The sequence below is a fragment of the Ixodes scapularis genome, unplaced genomic scaffold (genome assembly GCF_016920785.2).
Source record: "Ixodes scapularis isolate PalLabHiFi unplaced genomic scaffold, ASM1692078v2 PGA_scaffold4__175_contigs__length_147842914, whole genome shotgun sequence".
Lineage (NCBI taxonomy): Eukaryota > Metazoa > Arthropoda > Arachnida > Ixodida > Ixodidae > Ixodes > Ixodes scapularis.
The window spans coordinates 111,003,639-111,031,196 of record NW_024609879.1 but is presented as its reverse complement, the minus strand read 5'-3'; the positions used below and the strand labels follow the sequence as shown (position 1 = coordinate 111,031,196).

General features: G+C 48.8%; 2 protein-coding genes across 2 annotated transcripts; one reads left to right on the top strand and one right to left on the bottom strand.

The window, feature by feature from the left end:
* The first annotated feature begins 406 nt into the window (after positions 1 to 406).
* Positions 407 to 949, top strand: LOC8029025 (ER membrane protein complex subunit 5). Its single transcript, XM_002402753.3, has one exon. It carries the CDS (start codon positions 518 to 520, stop codon positions 827 to 829), a length of 312 nt encoding a protein of 103 aa, XP_002402797.1. The 5' UTR covers positions 407 to 517; the 3' UTR covers positions 830 to 949.
* Positions 950 to 1,671: 722 nt separating this feature from the next.
* LOC8029024 (cyclin-T2) lies at positions 1,672 to 20,916 on the bottom strand. The gene is made up of 10 exons (XM_002402752.4): positions 20,741 to 20,916; positions 15,855 to 15,936; positions 14,806 to 14,934; positions 12,078 to 12,138; positions 10,544 to 10,606; positions 9,996 to 10,041; positions 9,294 to 9,384; positions 7,625 to 7,697; positions 6,440 to 6,591; positions 1,672 to 4,699 (listed from the first exon to the last, which is right to left on the bottom strand). The coding sequence occupies exons 1-10, from the start codon at positions 20,884 to 20,886 to the stop codon at positions 2,729 to 2,731; spliced, it is 2,814 nt and encodes a 937-aa protein (XP_002402796.3). The 5' UTR covers positions 20,887 to 20,916; the 3' UTR covers positions 1,672 to 2,728.
* Between the last annotated feature and the right edge of the window lie 6,642 nt (positions 20,917 to 27,558).

Below are 27,558 nucleotides of genomic sequence, written 5' to 3'. Positions count from 1 at the left end.
TTTCTTTGCACTGCGGAGTGAATATAGATTTCACATTTAAATATTCTAAGCTTAAATGGTAAAACAAAATGGCTAGGTGACGTAAGCTACCGCCCGATCCAAAGGGCTCAGCCGTATTCATCCATCCATCCATCCATCTATGCACTCGGTGCATTTGGCGAGTTCGTTTGAGTCCAGTTTTCCATGCAACACTCTGTGAGTGCGATGCATTCTGGGAGAGAACTCGAACGGTGCCAGTGCGAGTGAAACGAACTCGCTATAATAAAACGGCTTTACATTTGCAAGTCCCTTTCCCTGTTACTTTGTTGCTTATATTGTTGACTAACGAGTAGCGCCACCGCAGCAATCGTACAAAAGTAATGAGCGGCAGGCAGGGCCAACAGGGCAGCCAACGTCCTTGTGCTAGCCATACACAAAATGGCGACCGGCAGTTGAGCTCGGCGACTTTCCCCACGTTCGAATTCCGTTAAAAACTGTCCCTCGACCCCACATTTCCGAACCATTACTCTCAGCAGTCATGCCGTCGAGTACCCCGAAGCTGATGGTCACCCTCGGTGTGGTTGGACTCGTTCACGCAGCCATCTCGGCGGCACAACACCGCTCCTACCTGCGCCTTACCGAGCAAGACTTCACTATCCTTCCACTGGACATCATCTTCCAGAGCGTGATGTGTCTTCTTGTGACCATGTACGGCGTCATCTGCGTCGCCGGGGACTTCAAGGAGGTCCGGGCCACCGTCGAACTCGAGAACAAGAGCTTCGAGACCTTCGGCAATCGACCGTCCTTCTACACCTTTTGCCATCGAGGTCGAGCGTTAGCTCGGGGTTAAGTTGTTACTACGCGATTGCCACTATGGGCGGCTGGTCTTCGACCCTGGCGGTTTACTTTGTCTTTCGTTGAACTATACCGCGTTTTCTTGTACAAATAAACTATAATTTGTAAACCGGAATACATCAGTGTCCTTCAAAATTGCGAAACCGGCTTAGCTCACTTCCATGACTATTTTACGAACACATAATTGTGTGCTCGCGCAGTAGCTCGTTGAAATTCGCTCTAGCCTTGGTTGCGGTGAAACCACGCCCGTTAGAATGCCTTTCATCACATGTCCCTGTCTGAAGTGGTGAGCCAGTTTGACTTTATTCTTTAGCAGAGTATGAAAAGATTTATTACCAGTAGAGCTAACAGCCAACTATTTCCAGGTTGGGTACCTGCCACCCCACAAACTACAAAAAAAAAAAAAAAACGTCCATGAAACTTGTCCACGAGACAAAAATGCAAGCCAATTAAACCAGTTTGTCCATACTAATGGGGTCCGTATTAATGAGACACCACTATCTGTATAAACCAATTGCCTAGGTAGACAAAAAAAATACTGACAGCATATCACAAGAACTATAAGATCATAAATGGTGTACAGTGTAATCCACTTGTAATGATGGCACATAAAGCAATGTCCTGCTTACAACGATAGAGTCTTTCAGGCTTTCTCATTATATTTATAAGTGGATTGCACTGGACCATGAGGTTATATATGTAGTAATACGTTGCAAAAGCACCTAGAGGTATTACAAATATTGGCACATTTGCAAGGTGCTGCATGACTGTTTAGAACTTCATTCCCGAAGATTGAAAGAGGCACAGGACAATACCTAAAAAAACCACTGACCACAATTGGCTTCTATGCAAGGGAACCTTTTTATTTACACAGACAAGGCAAGCCCACACATGGGGCTCACCATCTGACCTAAGCACCTTGGAAACCGCTCGCATCCAACACAAACTGGCGCCACATCGAACGAAAAAAATAATATATATTAAGGTTGGTCAACGTCGTGACGAGACCTCAACATCCATTACTGGCCAAAGCAACCACCAAAAAAAAAAAAGAGAAAAAACTGACTTCAAATCTTCTTGCAACCACAGCAGCAGATTCATTTGCAGCCTTGAGCGACTCCACTATTTACAGCATCTCTATTTACAGACGCATACACCCAGAGCTTCACACATACACACACACTGAGCAACTCAACACCTTTTTTTTTTTAGAAATTTTTTCGTAACTGCGTTGAGTGTTCTCAACGCTAGCGGCACACAGCAACTGCCAGCGTTTATAACGGGGCCATCGCCACGCCCTTCCGGCCGGGCCACTGAGCTCCTGACGCTCGACATTGGCGGACAAAAACAATCCAACGAGAAATGCACGGGGAAAACTTTCCTAGACCTAGCTTCTCGTGACAAAACATATCAAAGCGAACAAACGTTCCTAATCCTCCGGTGCGGTCATTCCGTCGTCCTAGCTATGTACAACCAGGCTGCCACTCTCCGCACGGGCAATTGGCTAACCCAACAGATGCTCCGCAGACCCTGGGAAAAACAACCGTAGAAAAAGGCGAGACAAAAAAAATAGAAAAAAAAATTTTTCACTTTAGGCTTGAGACGTTAGCAACACCTCCAGTAAAGCAAAACGTGATGCAGAAAATGCCCTCTCAAACGCATGACGCTTCGTAACCCTACGGGCTTGCACGACAAACGAGTTCTGGTCTTTCGAACCTCCTGAACAGGCAAAGTCTTTCCCGTTTTCCTGGGGGAATTTCGGCAAAACCGAGTCTTTTGAGGGCGCCTCCCGGCTTCGCATCCGCAACGAACGTCCCGCGCAAGGAGGGGCCATTGGTTAAGTGATATCCTAGCGGCAGTCCCGTCTGATCCACGCGCGGCACGACGCGACACGTCACTCCGAAGGCGGCGGCGGGGGTGGCAGTGGCGGGTCTTTGGGCAGGGGCGGGGCCAGGGGGGGCGGGGGAGGGGGCGGGGGGATGCTGAAGTACTGGGGCATCGGGTGGTACCCCCCCGGACCCATGTGCATCGGGGGCGGGGGCGGGGCAAACGCGAAGGGCGGGGCGGCGTAGTAGGCCTGCGGCACAAACTGGGGGGGCGGCGGGTAGCCCGTGAAGGGCGGGGCTGCCGGGGGGGCGGGGCCGGCGGCCGACACTGATGCATGATTGGCCCCGTTGCCGGCGACCTTCCGCGACTTGGGCGAGCGGTGGTCTCCCTCATCCCCGGAGCGGCGGTCTCGTTTGCGGCCGCTGTTCAGCCTCTCCTTGCTGATCTTCAGCTTGAGCCCGCTGCTCGGGGGAGGGGGCGGAGTCTGTGGGGCCCCACCCTCCGAGGGTGGGGTCTTGGGCGGCGGGGGCACGATCTTAAGCTTAGGGATCTTGATCTTGAGAGCCTCCCGGGGCGGGCTGCCTGTCGATCCGCTGCCGCTCGACTGCTGCAGCTTCTCCTTGGTGATGGTGATCTTGAGGCCCCCACTGCTTCCGCCCGAGGAGGACCGGCTTCCGCCGTTCTTCTCCCTCGAGCTCTCTTTGCGCTCCCTCCGCTCAGACTTGTCTCTCCGCGACGAACCCTCCGACTTGGAGCTACCCGACGATTTCCGGTCGTGCTTGCCGATGCCGTTGCGCTCCACCCGCTCCTCCGTGTGCGCTTCTGCAGGCTCTGCAGGGGAGGGGGCCGCCCCGGCGGCCTCCGCGGCGTTCCTCATCGCCTGCTGGTGCAGGGTTGGCTCGGGGATCCGGTCGCTCCCGTGCGCCCGGCCGTCCGCGGAGCCGGACTTGTCCTGCCCGTGCTTGTTTGCACCGGGCGAGCCGTGCTTGCTCCGCGAGCGCTCCGACGACCCGTGCTTGTGCTTGTGGCGCTCCTTCCGCTCCCTCCGCTCCGAAGACCTCTCCTTCTCCTTCACCACGGGAGCGGGAGGCGGTGACGGAATCTTCGGCTCAGTCTTGACTGCGACGACCGGCGGAGGCAGGGGTGGCGTGGAGGGCCGTGCCACCTTCGCGGGAGGGGGAGGCGGTGGGGGTGGGGTCTGGGGACGGGGCTTGGGCGGTGTCTGTGGCCTCTGCTTTGCTGGTGGCGGCGGCGGCGGTGGAGGGGTCTGAGGCCTGTGCTTGACGGGGTGCGGGGGAGGGGGGGGCGTCCGCGGCTCTGCCTTTACGACCGAAGGGCCGTTGCTCTCCATGGGGGCAGTGGCGGGGGGAGGAGGAGCCTGGTTCGCCTCCTGCGAGTCCCCCATGTTGTCGTCGTCAAACTGGAGCGGTGAGATGGCGGGCATCAGGTCGGGGTTGTCCAGGCCAAAGGGGAAGCTGTCGACGGAGTTGTCGCCGCCGCTGGCCTCGAATGCCGGCGGGTAGCCGAAGCCAAAGTCGTCCGCGACCTGCTCCTGCTGCGTTCCGGAAACGCCGCCGTCCTGCCTTCCGAAGTCCATTGTCGCCGGTGGGTTTGTGTCGTGGTTCGTGGGCTGCGAATGCTGTTGGGGCCGGTGGGGGTGGAGCGACGCAGATGCGGTCGCGGACGGGGGCGGCTGGTGCGAGAACGAGCGGTGGCGCTCCTCCGCCGCGCTGACCGCGGATGGGTGCGGTCGGTGGGACTTCTGCCTCTGCTGCTTGTCCCTGTATGCGTCCAGGGACATCGACGGGTGGCCAGACTCCTTCCGCTTGCCGGGGGACAGCAGGTGCTCCGCCCCCTGGTTGCTTGGCTGGGGCGCCGGCGGAGAGCGCTGCGTGGGGTTGCTGTGCGGCTGCCCCGGCTTGGATCCGCCGCGGCTGCCGGACAGCTCCTGCTTGCTGCGGCTGGAAGAGCTGCGTCCGTCGCCAGCACCCTCGTGGTTGCCCGACCGCTCCTCCTTTTTGATGGGCGGGTGGCCGTCCTGCGAGAAAGGGTCGCGTCAGTCAGCGTACAACGCAAAAACATCACGTGCAAAGCCCTAAGGAGCTCAACCATAGCAGCTGAAAGACAACTGACGACCCTTTAGTGTTTTTCGAGAGAAAACCGAGTGACGGCATCAAAAATAACACAGAATGCGAAGCTCGATAGTAAGTATGCTACGATGACCAAGTACCATTTTACATGAAGACCTCCTGTACCTTCATGTCCAAAAACAAATTACAGTCGCCAATTGGTTTTCGGGTATCGATAATTCGGACTTGTTCGATTTTTCGGACCTAAAAGAGGAACCGTGACCTACCCGGTAGAAATAGTGCATATTCATGACCGATGTTTCGGACAGCTTGAACTCCGAAAGTTAGATTTTTCGGACAAAACTGGTGCGAGTGATCAGGCGGGAAACACCACTGAGAAGCGACCATTTTGGATTCTATGTTGGCAGCACATGGATTGGCTTGGTTTGGCAGTGCTACTTGAGTACTGCTAAAACTTACTGCTAGGTGACTTCGTACGGCTTTGTATTCTCTAGCTCAACGTCATTATCCTTATATGTTGTTACATTTTGCTTTGTTCATGCGCCACTGCAGTCGTGAACCTCTCATCTCGTCTTGGTGAATAGTGCTTCCAGACAGCGCTGGCTTGGATGTCATTGCACTATCTGTTCTTCCGCCGCCGCAGTGTTCAGCTGCGCAGTGTTAAAAGTACTCGACCATAACGCCAGAGAAGAAGGCTAATAGAAAGTTGCCGAACGCAAACAAAGGCGTATCCTGAAACAAGACGCGCAGGCGTAACCTGTAGCAAGGCACTATTTACGGCTTTTTTTTTAGCCCGCTTGGATGTAATAAGGACAAGTTTTTTAGTCTTCAGATTTTTTGGACTGCTCTATTATTCAGTCCCTGCGAAGTCCAAAAAATCAGTCGGCGACTGTAGGAGAAAAGTTGATGGAATGTAAAGAGGGTGCTTGTTATTTGTATGATCGCTGACAGGATGGTAACAGGTCGCCCCTTTCAAATGCCTGGCCTCCAATACATGTTGGTAGCCCTCTGCTGTGCTTTGGCTGCACATACGCTTTTGAGAGACACTAAAGCGTTATCAATGTTAGGAAGCTCGTGTTGTAGGCGGACGACTGAAGGACCTCCCTGCTAATCTCACCCTGTCAGATACCACAGTAGCATTTCTTACTCTACTAGTGTGGCCACCTGGGAAATAAAAATAACCCTCCAGTGTTCCTTTGAGCAGCAGATCAGGTTTTGGGAGCACTGATCCGGGCACTCAACCAGCCTTCAGTTCCGATGCTAGCACAGGAGGGGTAGCGAGAATTTAATCGCTAATGGTTCCCTAGATGCCGCCTTTTTTAACACAGGTGCAAATGTGCACGACCTAGCTCCGTTGCCCCGTATCCCATCGACGCTTTGCCAATCCATACACCGCCCCCCATTTGAGCAATGCTAACACTGACCCCTTCACTTTTCTATTTTGGCTTCAACAGACCCACATAGTCCGTTGCAACTCAAGAAGGTAGGGCAAGGGTAAGACAAGCCGGAGAGGAGGAAGCAGACGAAACGCTAAAGAGAGAAGGTTTCCCCCTCTCTTCTCCAACGTTCCGTCTGCTTCCTAATCCCCGGCCCGCCTTACCCTTGCCCTACCTTCTCGAGTTGCAACGGACTATAGTACCGAATCAACTGAGAATGCTGTCGCGAAGCGGTCGGACGAAACGGGGCACCTTTCTAGAGGAGCCTGTGGCAGACGATGTGGTTGTGGCTGACGTCGACGCTCCGGCCGAAGATCCGCTGCCCCCGGCACCTCCGCTCATGATCTTTCGCTTGAGCCGAATCGGGCACTTGTCCAGGATGGCCAGGAAGTCGGACGTCAGCTCTGCACGCCATCCAAGCCGAGACACGACACAAACGACAGAAGCCGCGTGAGTATGACTGCCAAACCACCCACTGTAGGGGGTACAGAATATAATCAAAAATGTACGGCTGTCACTAAAACTCTAGGATGCGCTAGCATTGCCAGATAAGGGCATACAACCTTCACTTTCCCAAACTTTCAGAATGGTACCAACACATCATATACAGACATGTTCAAACAAACACTAATTTCCAACTTTAAGAGCAATTCCTCCAATGCTAGATGAGCACATGGCTAGAAAAGCAACTCTTTCCATGGAATCTATTGCCCTCGAATGCCGTCTTGAGGCTATCTACACATAAGCATTTTCCTGGTGGAAGAAGCTTATGTATGGTAGTGCCAGTTTCACACCCCCTGTAGAAGAACAAAAGGAAAGCAACGAAAAAAGACTTCCCTCTTATTCCTATAACATCACCGGAACGCCCCGATTCATCAGAGTATTTTACGCTTTCACCGAACGACATACGTAACAGCCTCCTTCAGCCGATACTGCTGTCAGCAATTACCACCTGTAACCAGGCTGTTACCACCACTTCAAACAGAAAGCAAACTAGGCACACAGCCGTTTAGACAGCATGAGGTGGGTATGTCACCAGTTCAATCCGCGGATGCCAGTGAAGTACAGCTGCCTGCCTGGGGAGTTTAACATGCACCACGCATAGTGATACTTGACTGCACATGCTGCAGGACTTGGGATCCTCGAGTTCTGGAGCACAAAAGTTTGCTCCACGTGCTCCAAGCTATGGCGCGGTAACACGCTCGGCCATCGGACCCCATAACGGAAAGCAAACGGGACACTTTTCCCAAACCGCGCCTGACTAGCAAAGAACCGTAGACCATGCCATTACCGACATTACACGCGAAACTCCACGTAACCGAATGATGGCACGCGCATAAATTAACATCTTTGCAATGAAGAGCCGCGGCGGGCGCCCCGAGCTGCACCGTAGCCCGGCCTCCCGAGGGGAAAGGGGGTGGGGAAGACGGTGCCCACCTTCGAGCAGCTCGGCTGTGCAGCTCTGCTCCACATACCAGAACCAGTCCTTGTCCTCGCTCGACTTGGGGATCTGAAAGGGGACCCACTGCTCGCACAAGCTCTTCTCTTTTTCTCTCTAGCAGTAGCGGCAGGAGTAGTGCAGTCAACCCTTGGGTAACTCCGAGTCGCTCTGTTCGTATTCTCGGCTCGTGCGAAATAAGGCAACGACGCTACGCAAGAAATTGCACGGTAATCCGAAAGCTAACCTTCGGAACTGTTAATTGGAAGAACGTTTTGAGTCTTCTGAAGTCCGAAAACTATGGGAGTAGTACGAAAAAAAAACCACCATCGTGGCACATGATCATAATTATGCCACGGCATAATTGCGATAATAACGATTCTGTACAAAGCATATAATAATACATGCCTTAATCTATTGCTGCCGCTACACCACGATTTAGAGTCGAGCCCGGTTATGTCACCCCGGGTATTTCGAATTATTGTTTATATCACACAGTCCAAACATCCCCTTGAAAATCACATGTAAGAGTCCAGGAGCGTTGTTTTTCTGTATCGAACTCCGTGGCGGGACACTCGATATAGCGAACTAAGCACGGCCGTCCGTCGCTTCTCCCGCGGTCGGATTGCGCCTGCTGTAGGAACGGTAGCATGTGCTCTTCCCCGAACACCACTGTCGCCCCAAAATAAAATAAGCAAAAAAAAAAAAAAAAAAAAAAAACAACTTAAGTCCAGTTTGTTGACAACAGTTGGGCAATCACACTTTGAATGCCTTATCTTTGTTTACCTTTTTCCATTTTTCTTTCGCCGTTATTGCTTTACCTGTTTTTTTGCCTTTCTTTTCTGTTTGTTTGAATTTAGTGAGGTTTCTTTTTTGTTGCTTGCTTTTGAACACCCTTGCCACATTTACACTACGGTGTTTGTGATCTTTACCAACTTAAGCTCTACTGTATTTAGCGGCTCTTAGAGGTCCTATTTGGTAAGGTCCCATTTGTCGTTTGTCACAGCCTTCAATATTAGCAGAGACTTACAGAAATTTCAACTGAAGTTTAGGTCAACACATTTTTGTATATCAAATTATTGATATATCGAAATATCTTACGAGCCCCTTTGAATTAAATATATCCGGGTTCGACTGTATCACGGCCTCCGGGTAAACAACAAAGAGTGCAGCGAAGACAAGCATGGTCTGGCGTACATATTGAAACCGGGTCTAAGGAATCGCCTAGCCCGCAATACATTGTACAATATACATATTAATTTTGCGTCGTGGTCCGCAATCCACTTTCAGACAGTAAAATTGTGCAAGTGTCTAGGCTCAATGTGGTGCAAGGAGGTGACGATTCCAACAACAAACTGCAAGAGCCACTCAGGCTGTGCTCGCCGACGCGAGGCATTTCGAGGCCCTCCAGTGGGCCCACGATTCTTGAAGCGTATTTACCGTGGCTCGTCCACGTCGATGTAACGAGCTTAAAATCCATTAATTTCTTGCAAGCAGTAGTCCAATAGAAAACGCCAGTCCGATCGTCTCATCGGCTCAGAGTTCGCCCAATCCGAGTTATTTCACCATCCTCACCGACTCCGAATCACCGAGAGTCGACTGCAGTACCGACAGAGGTAGTGGGTCTCCCTTTTTTTCTCTTCCCCTTCCCCCTCTTCCCCCACTCACCTCCCAGTTGGACCACTTGCACGCAAGGTGGATGCACAGGCAGGCCACCACCCGGGGCTTGTACAGCAGGCACATCATCGTCAGGTGCAGGCTGGAAACAATTTGAAAAAAAAAAAAAAGAGTGCTCCTTTCCGGCTTTGGCGTGGCAGGGGCGGTGGTAGAGCGGTATGCGTCGCTTCGCGACGACGTTGCACAAAGGAACTCGGTACGCGTTTCTCCGTCCCTATCTGCCCGTGCGTAGAAGGTGGTCCCGGGGAGGCAATGAACGACATCCCAAGAGTCGCCGTGTCATACCGTCGGATGTCGTGACCCCTGGCGTTTGGGCATAAAGGTTCCCGCAAAAGGTGGGAAAGAACAAGAGCAACCCGCTGCAGAACGGGCGTCCACCACATCCCCCAACTCCGGGATCGCGACGGGCGACGGAGTGACACTTCTACGTCGTCGTCGTTCCGCAGATCTCGAGGGATTACTTTGTAGGGCGCAGTAAGCACACTGGTGGGAGACTCGTTCCAGGAATCGCGGCGGCGCAATTATTGTGCGCATTGTTTCTGAAAGAATGCACACAATTGGCAGTGCCAAAGCTAGAGCTCCAGCGAGAGGGGTACACAAAGGTTGTGTGTCGTGCAGTTGCACGCCCCGGTTTTGACCCTGGTTCCACACGACGTGGCGGAAAAGCCCCGAACCAACCCCGGCTACGCTTACCTGTTCGTGGCCATGAAATACGACGTCTGCGCAAGGTCTTTGCTGGCTGCGAGGAAGAGAGGAAGAGCAGGACTGAGCACGAGCATCCGAAGCCTTTAAATAAATGGTTGTATCTGACAAAATTGTCATACATAGAGTACATCCTAGGATGTATTTACAATTAACACTATTGCAGGTACCCCCGAGCATAGCGGACGGTAGTCATGAAATCAGTCTTTCGTCGTGCAACGCTAATGATATCAGTCCCATGTCACCTTGTCCTGTCCGTTAGCCTTTTGTGTCCGTCTTTTCCTACAGAGTCGGTTCACTAAATCTCTCCCACGTTAAAATAGGTGCCGCTCACGCTCCTTGCAAGTGGCTGTGGGGTCTCTGACCAAACTGGCAAGGCAGCGCGGATTTTTAAGAAGATTTAGCAGCCTACAAGTGACACAGACTAGAAGTTTCGGACATTTTAGCGAAAAATATTCTCGACTGTCCGTCAGCCATCGCTACTCGTAAAAGGTGGTGCACGGCGCCGCAGTACCAAAATCAGTGCGGGGCCCACTCACCTCTGACTAACTGGCAGAAATTGACTACGTGGGTGTGGGGGTGCTCAATCCCTATGTCGAAGCCTGCAAAAACACACAATTTCAACGAAGATACCAGACTAACAAAGCCAGCACACACTCCAGGCATTCCCTGGCTTCCAAAAAGCATCCACTGCACAACTACGCGTTCCGACAAAATCCATCCCGTGCCCGGTCTGACTACTTCCCCAAAAGATATTCCCCAGAGCTCGGGTGACTACAAAGCCAGCACACACTCCAGGCTTTTTCTGGCTTCCATAAAGCATCCGCTGCACAACTACGCGTTCCAACGAAACCCATCCTGTGCACGGTCGGGTTATTTCCCCAAGAGATGTTCCCCAGAGCTCAGGTTTCATTTCCAAATGGATAGTACAAAGACAGAGTGAATGCACAGGTTCTGTTTAAAGGACACATGCAAAGGAAAAAAACATTTCTTTTAGACAGCTTAGATGGAAAAAGGATGTCATAAAACGATTTTACAACGAAGAAAAAAAATATTTAGAGCTATATTTACGGCGCTATACGAATTTGTAGTTGGCGCTCGCGGGAGCCGCCGCTGGTCACGTGGTAGGCCCACGCGCCGCCGCACGCTGAGCGTTGTGCGAACGCCGCTTCAACGCGTTTCTCCACGCCGCCGCCGTCGTCTGACCGGCACACAGGTCTATCACGTCTGCTTGCGCTTTTTCAGGAGTTTCCTTTGGGCTCTAAAAGTTACTTATTCATCTTAGTTTTTTGTTATACTTCAAACAAAGATAATAAGTTACTTTTAGAGGCCATAGGAAGCTTCCGAAAGAACGCAAGCACCACGTGATAAATAAGGACCAGTCACGTGATAAATACGGACCACTTTTCCGCGGTGCCCGCGGGCGCCAACTACAAATTTGTTTTGCGCCGTAAATATACCTCTAAAATTTTTTTTTCTTCGTTGTAAAATTGTTCTATGGCGTCCTTTTTCCATCTAAGCCGTCTAAAAAAATTTTTTTTTTCCTTTGCATGTGTCCTTTAACTATACACGTACAGTACTCGCAAGCTGTTAAAGTATACAGGCACAGAACGGAAATACTGAGGGAGAAAAGCTTGTCCCATCTTTTCCAGTTCGGTTTCATTGTGGCACTTCCGCAACATTTCGGCGGTCTCGAATTTCGAATTGGAGGTACTCTACAGAGCTCCTCTATTGGATGATGAGCTCTCGTCCTCCGAATTCAAATCTGAGAAGCGAGTCTGAATAGGAAGAGTCGGCAATTGCCACTACCGTGAGAGTAGGCAGAGTAGCCTCGCGCGAATTATGTGCGTGGAGCATCTAATTTCATCTAATTTCATGGCTATAAATAGACCCGGCAAAGCAAAACACTATGGAAATGTAAGGTTCATGGTTCTCCAAAGACCTAACAAAATGGCAACACCTCCCGAGGTGCGTGCAATTTCGCGTTCAGGCGAGAACTTCCAAACGTGTAATCGCCGCCACAAAATGTACAACGACGACCGCCTAAAGGTCAAACACGCTGCCGAGACTCACCTAGTGTCTGAAGCATCATGTTCTCGTTTAGGACGAGCTCCAGTGCTTGCTCTTGGTAGGCCTGCGTCATTGAGGACAAAGTTCAGTGTCAGCTCAAACCGAATGCCGTGCCCATTTAGTCCGCTGAAAAATCACTTTCCCATATCCCTGCCGGCATCTCAGACAAGCCCGACGACGACGAACAAGGGCTTTACGAAGCAACAATCAAGTATGGTGCAAAAGCAACGTCAGTGTGGATTTGAGGTTGCTTCACATATTTCGCATTCAAGTGCGGATCAACGGCTCCCAAACCTCTCGTACCCACTTACAAACGAGGGAACCCACTGGGACGAGGCGCCATCTATTGGTAGCTCAGAAACACTTTAGATCTGCAGTATTGGCAAGGCCGAACTTGGAAATTTTACCTAAAGTTAGGAAATGCATAGACTGGAAGCGCTCCAATGCTATCGAAGAGATAGTGCCAGTGCATTTTCTCGTTGCAAGCAGTTACGACCGGCACCTCAGGAACCTAATGGACAAATCGGTTCACCCGTTGGTGCGGAGACTCGACACAACCGCTGTCGCCATACTCGAGCTAGCTCGAAGGAAGTGAAGAACAGTTTTCTCGGCCGTCTTTCGCAATGTCAAAGTGCTGCCAGCATTGTTTGCGCCATTTCAGCGTAAAACTTATTGTCACACGTCTTTTCCACGTTATGCTTCGGTGTGCCGTATGTATGCGAAGCGCCTTGCCTACCGAGGCGGTCTCCTGTCATCTGTTCCTTGCCAAGTTGACTGGGCCCTACGAGGGACATGGAGCCACCCAAGACACGGACTGGGGCCCGCCAGAGGCACCGCATGTGGCAGCTATGGCTGCCAGAGTGTCGAGACGACGCAAAAGGACCCAGGTGCACAACGTCAGAAGCACCAATAGTGACTTCCACTTTGGGCCTGGAGGTTACGATGGGTGCGTTAAGTCTGTGCTCCGGAGTGCGAGAGTTTGGCGCTCCTTTCACTGAACGGACAGGAGTGCCACCAGAGAGTGACACTCGATCGCGCTCTTCGTGCACCAAGAATTATCGAAGCGCGAGTGACTTCTTCGCACTCAGTGACATCACGTAAACAAACAAGATGGCTGCGCTGCTGTTGGGGCCGTCGAGACGAAAGGCGTAGCCGGACCGCAGCCCCTTTTCAGTTGATTAGTGCTTAATCCAGCAGGTAAAAACTATTTGATTTGAAAGCCAAGACAGATATTAGCGTTCCGATAAAGGTTTGTTCGTGCATCTCGCCCAAAGAATAAATTCATCTGTCAAATAGTAGCGTGGCAATAGCACAGCGACAGAAAAGTTGTCGAGATGAGGAGACATTCGGACTGTTCTGTTCTTTTTTTATAATGCTTAGCCCAGCGAATAAAGATACTTCGATTTGAAACTCGAAACATCAGTGAGCGTTGAGGAAAAGGTTTGTTTGTGCGTCTTACCTGAAAACGAATTGATCTATCGAACGAGCGTGCCGATAGCTCGGACCTGCTTGGACTGCTTAGCCCAGACGCAGCAAATAAAGATACTTCGACTGGAAAGCCGAAACAACAGTTAGCATTGCGGGAAAGGTGTGTTCATGCATACCGCCTAAAAACGAATTGACGTGCTATCGAACGACGGTGTGCCGGTATTGGCGTAGCTTCCGTCTCGCTGCGAGACGGAACCGACGGAACCAGGGAATCTCTGGCAAGTTTGAGGGTTTCCTGCGTCGACGAGCGGGTTCAAGAAAGTTGTCTTTATTTTAAATCGGAACAGCATGCATGGTCAATAAATAAATTGGTCAAGGTAACCTTCCACATATGTGCACGAAGCGAGTCTTCAAGCCTTTCAGGAATGTTACAATGTTTCTACAAAACTTCATAACGTCGCCGGCTCTTTTGCTTTAGACTCTGCTGCTCCGCACGGGCCTAATTATTTATCTTCGAAATATTTCCGGCTTCTGCCGCCCGTATCCACTGTCGGAAACAGCTTTAGTGGCGTCGATAGTTCCTGGCCGTGTTCCAAAACTTACTCCATCTAACTCTAGGGTAAAGGTGGTTATCGAAAACCTACCTGCACCCAGCGTTTCTCTATTTTTGTTGTCACGTGACATATTCGAGTAGGTTTGAAACGCAGCCTCAGTATGTTGCGCTCCGGTACGCTATGCGTCGTTTAGTTGCTACGCTCGGAGTATGAAACCCGGAGAGTCGGAGTAGGAGTAAAGGAGCACCGACTTAGCACGCCCAATGGTAATCGAGGCGCTAGCAGCACCTAGCAGCCCGTTTGTCATTATGGTTCGTTTTATTTCCCTCTGCTCATTGGAACGTGGTAAAAGTGAGTAAAAGCCACATGAAAGAGGGCTTTGAATACTGGCACAAGCATATCTGAAGTTTGAGCACCTCACTCAACCCATGTTAAACGTACGCAGAGACGCACGCTGACAATTTAAACTTTGCTTTAGTCGAGCAGTGAAAAAGCACACGACAGGTATGCACATGGCGCTCTGAAACATCCGAACGCTATGCCGAAGATTGTCAGCCTCGTTCGGCTTTGTCGGTCACCCTAAAACTGAGCCGGCTCAGCCAATTCCCACTCGGCCAACTGCCACGGTGCCTTGCTAGACCAACCGTGGCGAAAGGTGGCGCGGGGAAAAGCATAGCACCACTCCGGCAGCCGGAGCTACCACATACAGTGGCTCTGGGGTTCGCAAGAGAGCATGCCAGCACCCTCACCTCGCTGGCGGGGTTGAGGGTGGGTGCGTCCCGGTGCAGGCACATGTGGGCCACCTTGATCACGTGCTCCAGCTTCCGGGGCTGCTCCTCCACCTTCGCCGCCAGGAACAGGGCGCAGGCGGCAATAGACTGCGACCGCCACATCCCACGGTCACTCGCGACGTGTCTCCGCGTGCGCAAGACGAGGCGGCCGAAACTCAGGCACACTCGACTGTACGTGCTCCTACCGACCGGAGCGGCATTTGCATCGCAGATATTGTGGAATGCAAGGAGGACCGCTTGCTTTCAATGACAAGCGTGCGCGGATGCATTTGACTACTGCCCCCATTTGCGGATTTGAATTTACTGCACTTCCCAGCATATAAGTTGGTTAGTTCCAAGCAAATTTCTGTCTATGCATCCTACCAAAGGGTGCGGGATAGGCACATTCTTTTTTGTAAGTATAGACCGTAATTGTCCAAGATGTAGGCCGTGCTGACATTTACGAGGGAGGGACGGCGGAGCACCCATCTATGACCTGCTCTTCTAGTGGTCCGAAGGTGGCCCTAGCGGCAGCAACATTGGTCCCCAGCTGCGGCATCGCGCCGCCCACGAAGTGCGACTTGTACGGCAACTTTTTCAAAAAAATGGCTGTCACTATACACTGTGTCACTAGTTGCGTGCAGTACAGGCGAAGGCAATGCCAGGCGAGGGGGAAAAAGGGCAAGCACTAGGAAGGCTCAAGACAAGGAGAGAAACCATCCTCTCCTCTCCTCCTCTCCAACTTTCCTAGTGCTCTCCCTTTCTTCCCTCACCCTCCATTGCCCCCCTCTCCCGTCCCGCCTTTCTAGTGCTCGCCCTTTCGCTTCGCCTGGCATTGCCTTCACCTGCACTGCACACAACTAGTGACAAAAAGTATGGGGGGGGGGGGGGTGCGACTTGCAGAACAAAAAATATAGTGACGCTTACTTCTTACGGGCCCTGCCTAGATTCTTTCACATTGTGCAGGCAGCCTAATACTTGGGCAGACGAGGCAAATGTGAGAGAGAAAAGTCGACCACGACACTCACGTTTCTGTGGAACTTGGTGAAAGAATGGTAGTAGTAGAACCGATGCATGTACACGATGGCGGTGTTGATGCAGAGCTGAGTGCTGAAGTTGCTAAGGTCAAGGTGGGTACCACGACGAAACAGACACAGGCACACACACAGACAAGGGATGCACCCTAAGAGAATAACTCCCAAAACCTCAATCTCCTATTACTTGGGTAAAACTGGTTGGAATGAATTATGGGCTGGAATTCATGATTTTAGATTGGGATTTCATTAGGTAAACTAGTACACGAAGGTAATGAGTTAAGAACCTGCTTCTCGGCACGAAATGATAAAAATAGAAAGGATTTCTTACCGCCTTTACATCAAAAGTTTGCCACCTTTTCACTGCGGTACATGCACACTACTCAAGCACGTCAGCTGAACCCAGCTCACGTCTTGGACACAAGCACTGAGTCACCCGGACACATGTGCTCATCAAGAATCAATCCGTCGAGGAATAATTGAACTCGCGTTCGTGGCCAATGAGTGCCAATATGGCCAATGTGTGGAGGCACTCCTCTTTCGCGAATGACATGTTTTATGGTGTGCTTAAAAAGCACGGTGGAAGCTTGGAGTCATTGCATTCCGAAACCAACACCGTCAAAGTTGACCATCTTAGATTACTGCTATGTACGTCGATGAAAGCAATATTTAGGCTGGCCAGTCGTGGAAGGCCGACCACGTCGGCCAGACGGCTGGGAGGGGCTGTTGCTGTAACTCAAGATTTAACGACAGTTGCATCGAATGCAAGGAAAACAAAACAAACAGCTAAAGGCCCGTTCACACTCTTGCGACCTCTTAAACCTGGGTTGCTTAAAACTTCATAAACCAGAGAACACACTGGCGCCATCTATTGGGAAGCAGTGTAAACGCGGCGGTCCGGCATATTTTCTTTTATTTCTCGCGCATTATACTTTCTTTCTTGGCTCGAAAATCTTTTGTCAATTTTATAAACGAGCCTTTCTATGGGTATTACGCACATTTGACCTCGGAAATCCCGCAAAGCCTTCGCTCTTGTGAAATGCAGTTCCAGGGTCATCGCATAGATGGCGCCACAATGCCAGTGTGTTCCCTGATTTTAAAAACATTTAAGAAGTTTTAAGAGATCTTGTCTCTCTCAGTCGTACTCGGTCGCAAGAGTGTGAACGGGCCTTTAGGAGGAAATGGAAGAAAAATAATTTTATGGTACCTTAAAGCTTTCCATAAACTTCTGTTGATACTATGCACCTGGCAAGCAGTAATTGACCAAACTGCACCATTTTGTGCCACAGGTTGTCCTTGCCAAGTGAACCACAAGGTGCATGCAAGCCATCCGCACGTTTTTGCAGTGCCATCTTAAGGCTACTTACAAAATGTTTCAAAATCCACCCCTCTATCAAAAATTGCATTCAGAATAGACCCTTTACACAACTACATTGAGCAACATTGGCAGCCGCCATTTCCGAGCCCTCACCAAACGCCGAAGGAGCCCTCATGTTTAACACCTGCACAGAGTCTGTGCCAAAAGTTTGTGCCAATGACAGGCTAACAATCGACATAGCAGCTGCTGGATGGTGCACACTTTTTTTAAAAGGAGTCCATTCGGCCTAATCGAGAGAGCGCACAGAGAGAATGCAACACCGTTAGCCTGAACCCAAAACAGTAATGTTTACCGCACATTGCCACAATGAAATGTGCTCGTGTGCAGCAGGACCCGAGGTGGTACCGTTTGCTGCTCGACTAACCCGTACAATCAAACTGCAACATTCGGCTGGTTAAACCTGATTCACACACGTGCGGTTGGGTGTCGCCAAGTGTGTCAAGCCTGCTCATAACAGCTTACAACAGGGGAAGGTAAGCTCGAAATAATTCTGAGAGCGTTACCAACGACCATGTCTCTTAGGAAGTGCGTAGATTTGATTTTGCCAATACTCAAAACCTTCAGTCTAATTGTACCAGACTGGACGAGTTCCACAGCTGCCCGATAGGCGCACCTGTGTGTGTCCTCTCGTGATAAGCGGTTACAAGCAAACAAAACGCAAATATGCAAATCGGCCTTTACGTGTCCTGGCTGTTGCGCAGCGTATGTCAGCCGCTACCTACTGACCCCTTAACTGGGAAGTTCCATGATAAAAAAAAAATATTAACAAAATGAGGTACTTTTTTGTCCCCATTTTGCCAATCTTTTTCGGTACCACATATATCTAGTCAAACTTTTTTTGTGCTGTCATTTATGCATTGATTTCTAAAGCAAAATTACTTCCTATGTTTGGTGTTTGATGGTGCTTCCTCCCGTGCAACAAAAAGAGTGAGCGTTTTAAAGACGCGCTACCTGAGACCAAATGAAGAGCGGCAAGTCTATAGACGCGCCCCCAAGTCCAGTCCGCAATACGATGCGATGTTGAGAATTATGCAGACAATGCACAGAGTGCTTCCAAATATCGGCGCAACATTTTTTTTTTTTTTTTTTCAGGCAACTTATTTGCAGACGAAAATAATCCCTGGAGAAGGGGAACAAGAGGGATCCCCTTCTCCAGGGATTATTTTCGTCATTCTTGTCCAGCTCGCTTGCACCGTTGCATTTAATTGCATTATAAACTTATTTGCAGTTTTTTAGAAGCCACAAAAAAAAGGGTATCATATTTTTTTCTATCTTTAATATTCAGAGTGTGTGCTTTCAATGACCCAGGACTGATTATATTTGGTGTGTGTGTGTCTAAACCAAGGGTCTCTTAACGCTGACCGCGAGCCAGATCCGCCTTGCAGAGGTCTTCAGACAGGCATGCGGCTGGCCGCGGCCCTTTCAATGAAGCCCTGCCTGCGGCCCGCTTCCCTCAGAACCGCTGCTATTAGCACAAAATGAAGTGCACGCAAAGAAACGGCGCTGCAACGAGCTCCTAATGCGCAAACGACAATACAAGAAAGAACGAGGGAAACTGCATCGAAACATGGGTCCTTTCGCCAAAATATTTATTGAATATTGTCATTGTTCTTAGACCCCTGGCTCACGTCTCTGTAACTTTGTTCAAGTTTCTTTGCGTTCTCGTGTGCATTGCGCTCAGTGTCCTTTGTCACAACTCTTGCGTATTGTCAGCATTAGTTTTATCATTCTCATTAGTATTTTGCACTGGGCGAATGTGCCAAATTTCCCATGCACTTTGATTCATGCCTGGTGAATTTTCTTGATCACAATTGTCGTGTAAGGTCATCACTAGCTAAATATTATTAAACTTAATTTGTGTTGAAATGCTTATCTTTCTTTTTTTATTTAGTTCTTCCTCCTTTATAATTACTCTTTCTTTCCCAGCCCTGGAGCCTGCGACAGATCACTAAATTAGCCCCTTTACCAAAAAGTTTGGGCACCCCTGGCCTAAGCCATAGAGAACTTCACGTGACCATGGAAAAGATAGTGAGTACGACTCAACCAGTCAGTTCTCGGTCGGCGGTTTTCGGGCAGCAAAGAAACAAATTTCGAGTCGCAAATTGTGTTCTGGGTTGTACAAATAAAAACCTTGGCGAGAACAAACACCCTGTCAGTGTCCCCTTAGGAGGTTAAAAGTTTCCAAAAAACGGTACAAGAATTTAGAAAAACGAAACGAATAAATATAGGCTGCCTGCTGTCTTCATCTTGTTAAAAACCTGCACTCACTACCAACGCTCCAAAAACCTGCCCTGCATAGGAATGGACTGAGCATCGACACACTGCTTACGTTCCCGATTTCAAAACGACGACAGCTGCAATTCATACCAAACTTTGTTATTTAATTGGCTTTTCCAACACCTGAGCGGTGCATTACCCCTGGAAGACAGGCAATAGCACCCTCTAGAAATAATAATAATATAAAAAAAAAAGAGCTTAACCAATGCCTTTGTGCGGGATGACGTCACGGGGCAAAAGACCTGGAATCTCAACACTGCGCACGTGTTCCGAAAGATCAAGAAAAGCGGCAGATGACGTCAGCCAAGATCGCCCCGTCGAGAAAACAAAAACAAAATACTTCAATGCCAAAACAAAAATGGCCGCGCGCTGCGCGCGGCCTTGCGTTGTTCCCTCTACGGCCAATACCTTTCCTACGTATCAGCCACATTTATTTTTTTTCACAGAAAACAAAACGCAGCGATACCGCTAACCGCTAGCATTCAGACGAACTAGGATAGTTGTGCCAACCGACGGAGAGGCGACTCCGGTTACGAGAACAAGCGACAGCGGCACAACTGCGCATCAAAAAAACGGCGAGCGCGCGACCACACTAAAAGATGTCGTGGCCTCCGCACATAGGATCACGCATTTTACGGCGTTCCCAACGTAGCCTAAAACGACCGGACGTTGTAAAACTAAACCTTAGGACTTTCTTTTTGGGCCAGATAACGCTTTTTAGCACCAATACGACCGCGAAACAAGACGGCAGCGAACAAAATAAACAAAAAAAACTCGACTGCCATTGGGAAGAAAAAAAAAAACCTCACGTGCTCGGCGCTCCAGCGACGGGCTAGAATATTAGTAGTATTCGGTGTGCTCCGATCTTCTGGACAAACTCGGAACGGTTATGCAGGTCTTGTGCGTTTCGGGGGTAAAACAACGCGTTCATGAGGGAAAAGAATTCACCTTTTACGTTACCTTATCGGTGTCGAAAAGCGGCCTTGGGCAAGCTCGGCGACTAGAGCGTCACAACGCCCAACGATGACACTCCGAAAACGCACTGTCGGACGCACCGTAGGAGCACCTTTCAAGCACTTCGGGAAGCTCGGACTCCGTAGATTCGGACGACAAAACCGGCGTTTCACTGGAGAAAAAGCACCGCAAGCCGTCTAAACCTAACGGAGACGACGGTAAGCCTAAACATGTAAGCGTCGAACGGAACACTTCCGCGGCACAAGGATACACTTGCAATCGCTGTCCCATATCTTGGATTAAGTTGGCAGCTTGCTGTCGGTAGGAGAGCTCCTTGTCCGCGTCCAAACCACATTTTCGGCTCGGTGTACACGCCAACTGTTCTTTGGTAAAATACCATCTTTCTGCTGCCGCCATTGACCCTGCAACCACCACGGAATCGCCGTCAGTCCCGCAGAAATGTCCTTTTCAAAGGTGCACTTGAAATTCTACAATTTGTACCTAGAAAACGTAGATAATTTAAATATATTTATACATTGTAACATAAGTGTTTATAATATATTTTTGTAAGTTTTTTTGTTATCAACTTTCCGAATTCCCTCAGAGATGGCGCTAGCGTCGCCGAAACCAGAACCGCGGAACTCTGGTTTCGTTTCGGCACCCTAGTTTCGGGAAGTGCGCAGGATTTTGGAAGGCGCAAATTTACTCACACTACAAAACAGGCTATATTTATGACGACATTCACTCAAAAGGATCTTGTAGCCCATATACAATGATGAGAAAACCCAAATAGCAAAATGATCATCCAAAATTCTCGTCAAAGCGGGTGCGTACAATCTACGCGTGACATCGGCTCCCGTTGACCACAGTGACCACGACTTTTTTTACGTGCGCGACAAAAATCTTATGAGCATTCCAGAAAGATGTAATTGGAAAATAGGGCCCGTTCCCGTTAGCAGTCATTACATATCTCCACATATTCGCGGGCTCCGTTGGACGTAAACTCCAGCGCTACATTCCAGTAGATACCGTGCGTTCGGCAATGCAGTTTATTCTATTGGCGCAAGCAAAAACGATATTTCCTAAGGTTGGGAGGAGTGTGAGGCGAAGTAGAAAGGCAAAAGCCCGTAAGCTTTGTCTCCGCCCGGAATGGGCCACAGCCACTAGCTGACCGGAGATAGCTTGTGCTTGTCTCAAACGCCATGTAACATATCTTTGACGTAAAATCTAGTTTCCCCCTTTCCATGGGCACTTTTTACTGCATTAACGATAATCCATAGTGAACCTAAAACAGATTAATAATAAAAAATAGAAAGAAAAACAAAGCCTTTGTTGTTTTGTTCGGTTTTTGTTTTCTTTCTTTTTCTTTTTTTTTAAGAGGGAAGGGGGAGTATTATAAATGTCATTTACCTGCGTTTTTTTTTTTTTATCCCTTATATCTTGCAGTAAACGTTTTCCAGAAATATTTCTACATGTCCACTTACCACAGTTTTGTAGCGGCCTTGCTGAGGTCCTCAGAGACAAAAACAGAATGCTGACTGCAGAAAAGACCTAAACTAAAACAATTAACCGTATATTCGCCAAATAAGAACAACTCCACTTAACGATCGAAGCTACACTTGCACTTCCGTGACCCAGGTCGCAACGACGAATGAACAGTAGGTCGTCGCGTCTTGACAACAGGATGCCAAGGACCTAGCTGAACGACATCATCATACAGCACATGGGTCCAGAGATAAAGAAAAAAAAACGTAAAAAATTAAAGCGAGAAAAAAAAAAGACTGCAAGTGAACGTTTCTCGTCCAAGACCGTTTGAAAAAAAGTCAGATATATTACTGACATGATCGCGCACAGTTCCTATATCCCCCAGAAGTGAAAGTTTACCTTTATTCCCCCAGTCTCTTGTTCAAGGCCGTTTGAAAGAAGGAGGGCGATCGAGTGACGATGATTGGACTTTCGGGATTCAAAGGAGGAGTGGGGGTTCGTCTTCTCGTGATAGTGGTACGGGTAGTGTTGTTATCAAGTCTTGCGGGTTCTTGCTCAACCTGATGAAAGTTTTGCAGCATGTGACGTCACCCGTTGGAAAGCGCTGGTGACTTTGAATGTTAGTTGGTCTTTGCGTCACCTTAATTTGCCGTTTTCTTAACGTATATTCTTAATTAGCATGCCGGGAAGAACAAAGCCCCGGGACTCCGAAAATGTAAATAGATTGGGAAGCTATAGAAAAAAAAAAGCTTAACGATATTTTTTTTTTTTTTTTTTAGTATAGCGGATTGTGCGTCACACGAATTCGACACTTCAAAATTATTGTCCTTTTTTGTAATATATTTCAAGTTTATTGGACATATTTACTTATGGGACACCTGTGAAAAAAAAAAAATTTATTGACAGAGTTTTTTTTTTTTTTAGTTATTCTGAATAGCGGTGTGTGAACCGTTTTAGCTCCGTAGATAATGTGGTGCCTGATAGATAAGTAGGTACTTGCATATTGATGTAATCAGTGTCGGCTACTCTGTTTTCTTTCTGTTATCTCCGCTAATAAAACTTTGGTTGAGAAAACAGTGCACGCTTCGTCCTGTCGTGTTTGTTGTCTTCACTCTGGCTTCGTCCTTTTAGTGATTTTCATTGTGTATAACGTTTCCGAGCTTGCCAAATTTGCTACCAAAATCTGCGCTTGAAATTTCCAAAATGACGCGATTCTAAACAGAGTTTGCACGCCAGCCGGATGCTAGGTACAGCCCACTCGGCGGAGCAGACGACATCGGGTGAGAGGGTGAGGATATTGTTTTCTCTCTATTACCCTCTCTGCTATGACCCTAAGACCGTTCCATTAGGGTCATAGCAGAGAGGGTAATAGAGAGAAAAAAATGCCCTCCCCATCTCACCCCGCATGTCGTCTGCTCAGCCGAGTGGGCTGTACCTAGCATCCGGCTGGCGTACAAACTCTGTTTAAAATAGCGTCATTTTGGAAATTTCAAGCGCAGATGCACAGATTTTGGTATGCGAGTTCCAGTTTTCTGCGAGGCGTAGTTTATTTATGCGGGCTAAAAATGCGGTTTACCTTTCTGCACGCTGGGAGCGCGCACGTAGCGAATGTAAAGCGCATCCAGTGTAAATGTGGTTAAACCTGAATTAATACTTTTAACTAGTTATTTTACAGCTCTGCTCACGAATGCCCGACTGCAAAAAGTTTGAACCTCAGAAGCTGGGTGTCACACGTTGTAACTGGCAGAACAGCTCACTCTGTTGTGCAGCGCCACCACTCGCTTTGTGGCTTCGGTTTCACCACCGCAAAGCTCTTGACGGTGACAACGGTGCCTTCCTGGCACATAACCCATCATGATGTAGACTACCCAAGACTGTGGTAAAAGCCGGGAAACTTGGTCGAAGAAAAAAAACAGGGGGAAAGAACGTCTCAAACTCAGTTTCTGCGTTCATTTCCTCAAAGCCTTATATATCCACAACCTAATCACCGACCACCGACGTCACAAAGTCAACCTCTGTTATGCAATCCTACCCACACTGGTCTTCACCTGAACCGTAAACGGTGGCCTCAATCCCAAACTGAAAACTTGGGACCTTGAACAAAACAATCACACCGACCCACTACTCTTGCAGCCGGAGTCTGAAAGGGCTGTGCTTTATCTAAACGAGAACTGATATGTCCTCCAACTGAACCCCTGCCCCCTGCCCGCAAAATGACTCATTGCACATTCACATACAACTCAAAAAAAAAAAAAATACATTTAGAAAAATTTTTTGAAACTACTTCCAAATTGCATCGTTTCTTTTCTTTCTTTTTCTTCTTTTTATTTTACAGTTGTAAGTGAACGTGCAATAAGTCCTTTTGCGGGCAGGGGTTCAGTTGGAGGACATACAGGGTGCGGCCGTAAAAACTTTCACATTTGGCACGCCTAGCAAAAATCGAATTTCAAACATACATACCTGAAATTGGGCGCACGAACGTCGTTTATTCCAAAGTTTTTTGCCTATTTTTTGCAGACGTCAACTCTGGAGTAGCGAATTATTAGAAAGATAACAAAAATGGCAGACGTGCATTGCCCGTTCGCCGTCTGCTATCTGGTTCGCGACGCCGCTCCCAGGTGGCGCACTGAACGCAAAAACTCGGGAAACCCGCTCGAAAGGCTGGTGTCGGGCGAGATAATCGCGATAAAAAGTGATTTGAACCAAATATATGAACAATTGTTGAAATTACCTGTTTCAAGTCAAGTTCTGACAGATCGTCATGCAAGCAAGAAGACACCATGATGCGACGAGATCATTTATTTACAGCTGCTCGTCTTGTTGACAATTGCGGGTCGCTCTCGAAGACAGCAAGCACCGCTTCAATGAGCTCCTCAGTTTTCAGTAGGCTCTCACGTTCACTGACTGGATTCTTCTTTTTACAGTCTTCTCCCCTCACAAAACGATCCGCCCAACTCAAAACAGTTGGGCGTGAAGGCGGGCGTTTATGAAATGCAGTGCGAAATTTTCGTTGTGCTGTGGCCACCGAGTTCCGCTCCACGTACCACTTGACTGCCTGGGCACACTCACTTGCCGAGTATTGCGGCATCGCAGGGCGGCGCGGAAAATATTTTGATAATAACTGCAGAAGACAGTGCAACAAAAGCAATAAATAGGAACAATCAAGATGCCTCAGCAACGGCACTCTTGATTCCAAAGTTGAGCTTTCACCGGGAACGGACCCGTCAACAGATAAGCAGACGACAAATGAAGACAAACGTTCGTCTGCTTTAGAACATATTTTTATTAAACGAGGGCGTCCGCCAGTTTCTAAATTTCAAGTAAAAGGGCATAATCGTTCACATATTTCGGTAAAATCACTTTTTATCGCGATTATCTCGCCCGACACCAGCCTTTCGTGCGGCGTTTCCCGCGTTTTTGCGTTCAGTACGCCATCTGGGAGCGGCGTCGCGAATGAGATAGCAGACGGTGAACGGGCGGGTATAGGCCATAGGAAATGCACGCCTGCCATTTTTGTTATCTTTCTAATAATTCGCTACTCCATAGTTGACGCTTGAAAAAAATAGGCAAAAAACTTTGGAACAAACGACATTCGTGTGCCCAATTTCAGGTAAGTACGTTTGAAATTCGTTTTTTGCTAGGCGTGCCAAATGTGAAAGTTTTTACGGCCGCACCCTGTATATCAGTTCTCGTTTAGATAAAGCCCAGCCCTTTCAGACTCTGGCTGCTCTGGCTGCAAGGGAAGTGGGTTGGTGTGATTGTTTTGTTCAAGGTCCCAAGTTTTCAGTTTGGGATTGAGGTTACCGTTTACGGGTCAGGTGAATACCAGTGTGGGTAGGATTCTATAACAAAGGTGGACTTTGTGATGCCGGTGGTTGTCTCTTTCGGTTGTGCTCGGTTGCAAGAGTGTGAATGGGCCTTTAATCTTTGAAAATGAAGACCCATTCACAAAACTTGCGCGTGTACGACCGAGAGTGACGAGACCTGGTGAAACCTCTTAAAATTTCTTAGGACGAGAGAACACACTGGCACGCTGGCGCCATCTATGCGGTGACCCTGGAACTGCATTTCACAAAAGCGAAGGTTTTGCGGGATTTCCGAGGTCAAATGCGCGTAATACCTATGAGAAAGGCTCGTTTATAACGTTGACAAAAGCTTTTTGAGCCAAGAAAGAAAGGATAATGCGCGAGAGAAATAGAAAATATGCTGGACTGCCAAGTTTACACTGTTACCCAATAGATATTTTTTTTTTTTTTTTATTTTTGGTTTGTTTTTTTGTTTGAAGGCTTTTGGTTTTAAGATGTCGCAAGAGTGTAAACGGACCTTGATCTCGGTTATCTGAACTTGGATCTGCAGACGGACGGCTGTTGACGGGAATCAGTGGAGTGGAAGTATGGTGCCTGGATCGCGTCTTCGACTGGTGTGTTTAGCGTCCTATCCCGCCCATACATCAAAAGTGGTCCCGATGTGGCAACAAATGACGCGAGTGTCATGCTGTTGCCTGTCGCGATCCTGGCGGTTGGCCGTAGAAATGCTGGCAAAAAGCACGAGCGAACGCGAGTGTCGCTGTCGTCACGGCGTCCCGTTAGACGTCCCAACTTCCGGCTGCCCTAGCTTCCGTGAACTGTCACAATGGAAAGCCTATGTGATGGAAAGCGACCTGCAGCAGAACAGGCGTCTGCCATTTATACCACAACTGTTGGGACGCCACCAGGGTCGCGACCGGCGACAGCATGACACTTTTATGACGTCATCAGGCGGAAATCGAGGGACCACTTTTTTGGCCGCGGTAAACACACCAGTCGGAGACGCGTTCCAGGCACCATAGTGGAAGCTATGTGATGTCTGGACGCTGTTGCTGGACCAATGAAGCGTCGGTGATACGTCACGTGACAGCGCTTTCTGTGGTTTCCGCGGCCGGTGAACGAACTGGATATATTTTGTATTCTATAAAATTGTCAGGCAGAATTAATAGTCGTTGTTCATTAGTCACATAGTTTCATAATTGGAAAACATGAGCTTCTCGAAAAAGAATTTCAGGAAGCGAACATAGACTATTTCAGAGTACGGGAGCGGTGCACAGCCTTTGCAGGACTTAAAAACGCAAAGGGGAAGCTAAACTTAAACGCAGATACCAACAGTCACCTTTAGTAAAGACAGGTTTTTGAAGGAATTTGTCTAAGTGCAATTAATTTACCTTGTTTGATATGCTCGCCATACTCGGATGGCCAAAAATGGAGGGTGTATGCTGGCAGTGATCTTTTATTAGTACAGAACAAAGCATTACACAAACTTCGGGGCTGGGTGGAGGCTGGCTCACAATCTTAATGCGTGTCTGGAAGTTTGCAAAGTTGCAGCCCTTGGAATCGTCTGGGATCATCAGAGAAAAACAACTACAGTAAAATACCGAAGAAGGGCCCACTTTGTTCAAGCGCCCACTATAACATTCCCCAAACTTGAGAATTCTGCAAATTATATCTTAATTGCCCGATTTGACTGGACAGGCGCCCATGTAACCCAGTTTTCAGCAGAAAAGGGAGTGGGCAGGCATTTTACGGTAGCTATTCTTCTGCAGAGCGAGTGCAGACAGTTATGGCCATGTTG

What these genes read in the sequence shown, in the direction of transcription:
- LOC8029025 (XM_002402753.3), top strand. Translation starts at nt 518, where the DNA reads ATGCCGTCGAGTACCCCGAAGCTGATGGTCACCCTCGGTGTGGTTGGA.
- LOC8029024 (XM_002402752.4), bottom strand. Translation starts at nt 20,886, where the DNA reads ATGGCGGCAGCAGAAAGATGGTATTTTACCAAAGAACAGTTGGCGTGT. An exon ending in CATGATGCTTCAGACACTAG is followed by an intron (nt 10,607 to 12,077) that starts GTGAGTCTCGGC and finishes GTGTTTTTGCAG; the next exon opens with GCTTCGACATAGGGATTGAG. An exon ending in GCAAGTGGTCCAACTGGGAG is followed by an intron (nt 7,698 to 9,293) that starts GTGAGTGGGGGA and finishes GTCCCCTTTCAG; the next exon opens with ATCCCCAAGTCGAGCGAGGA.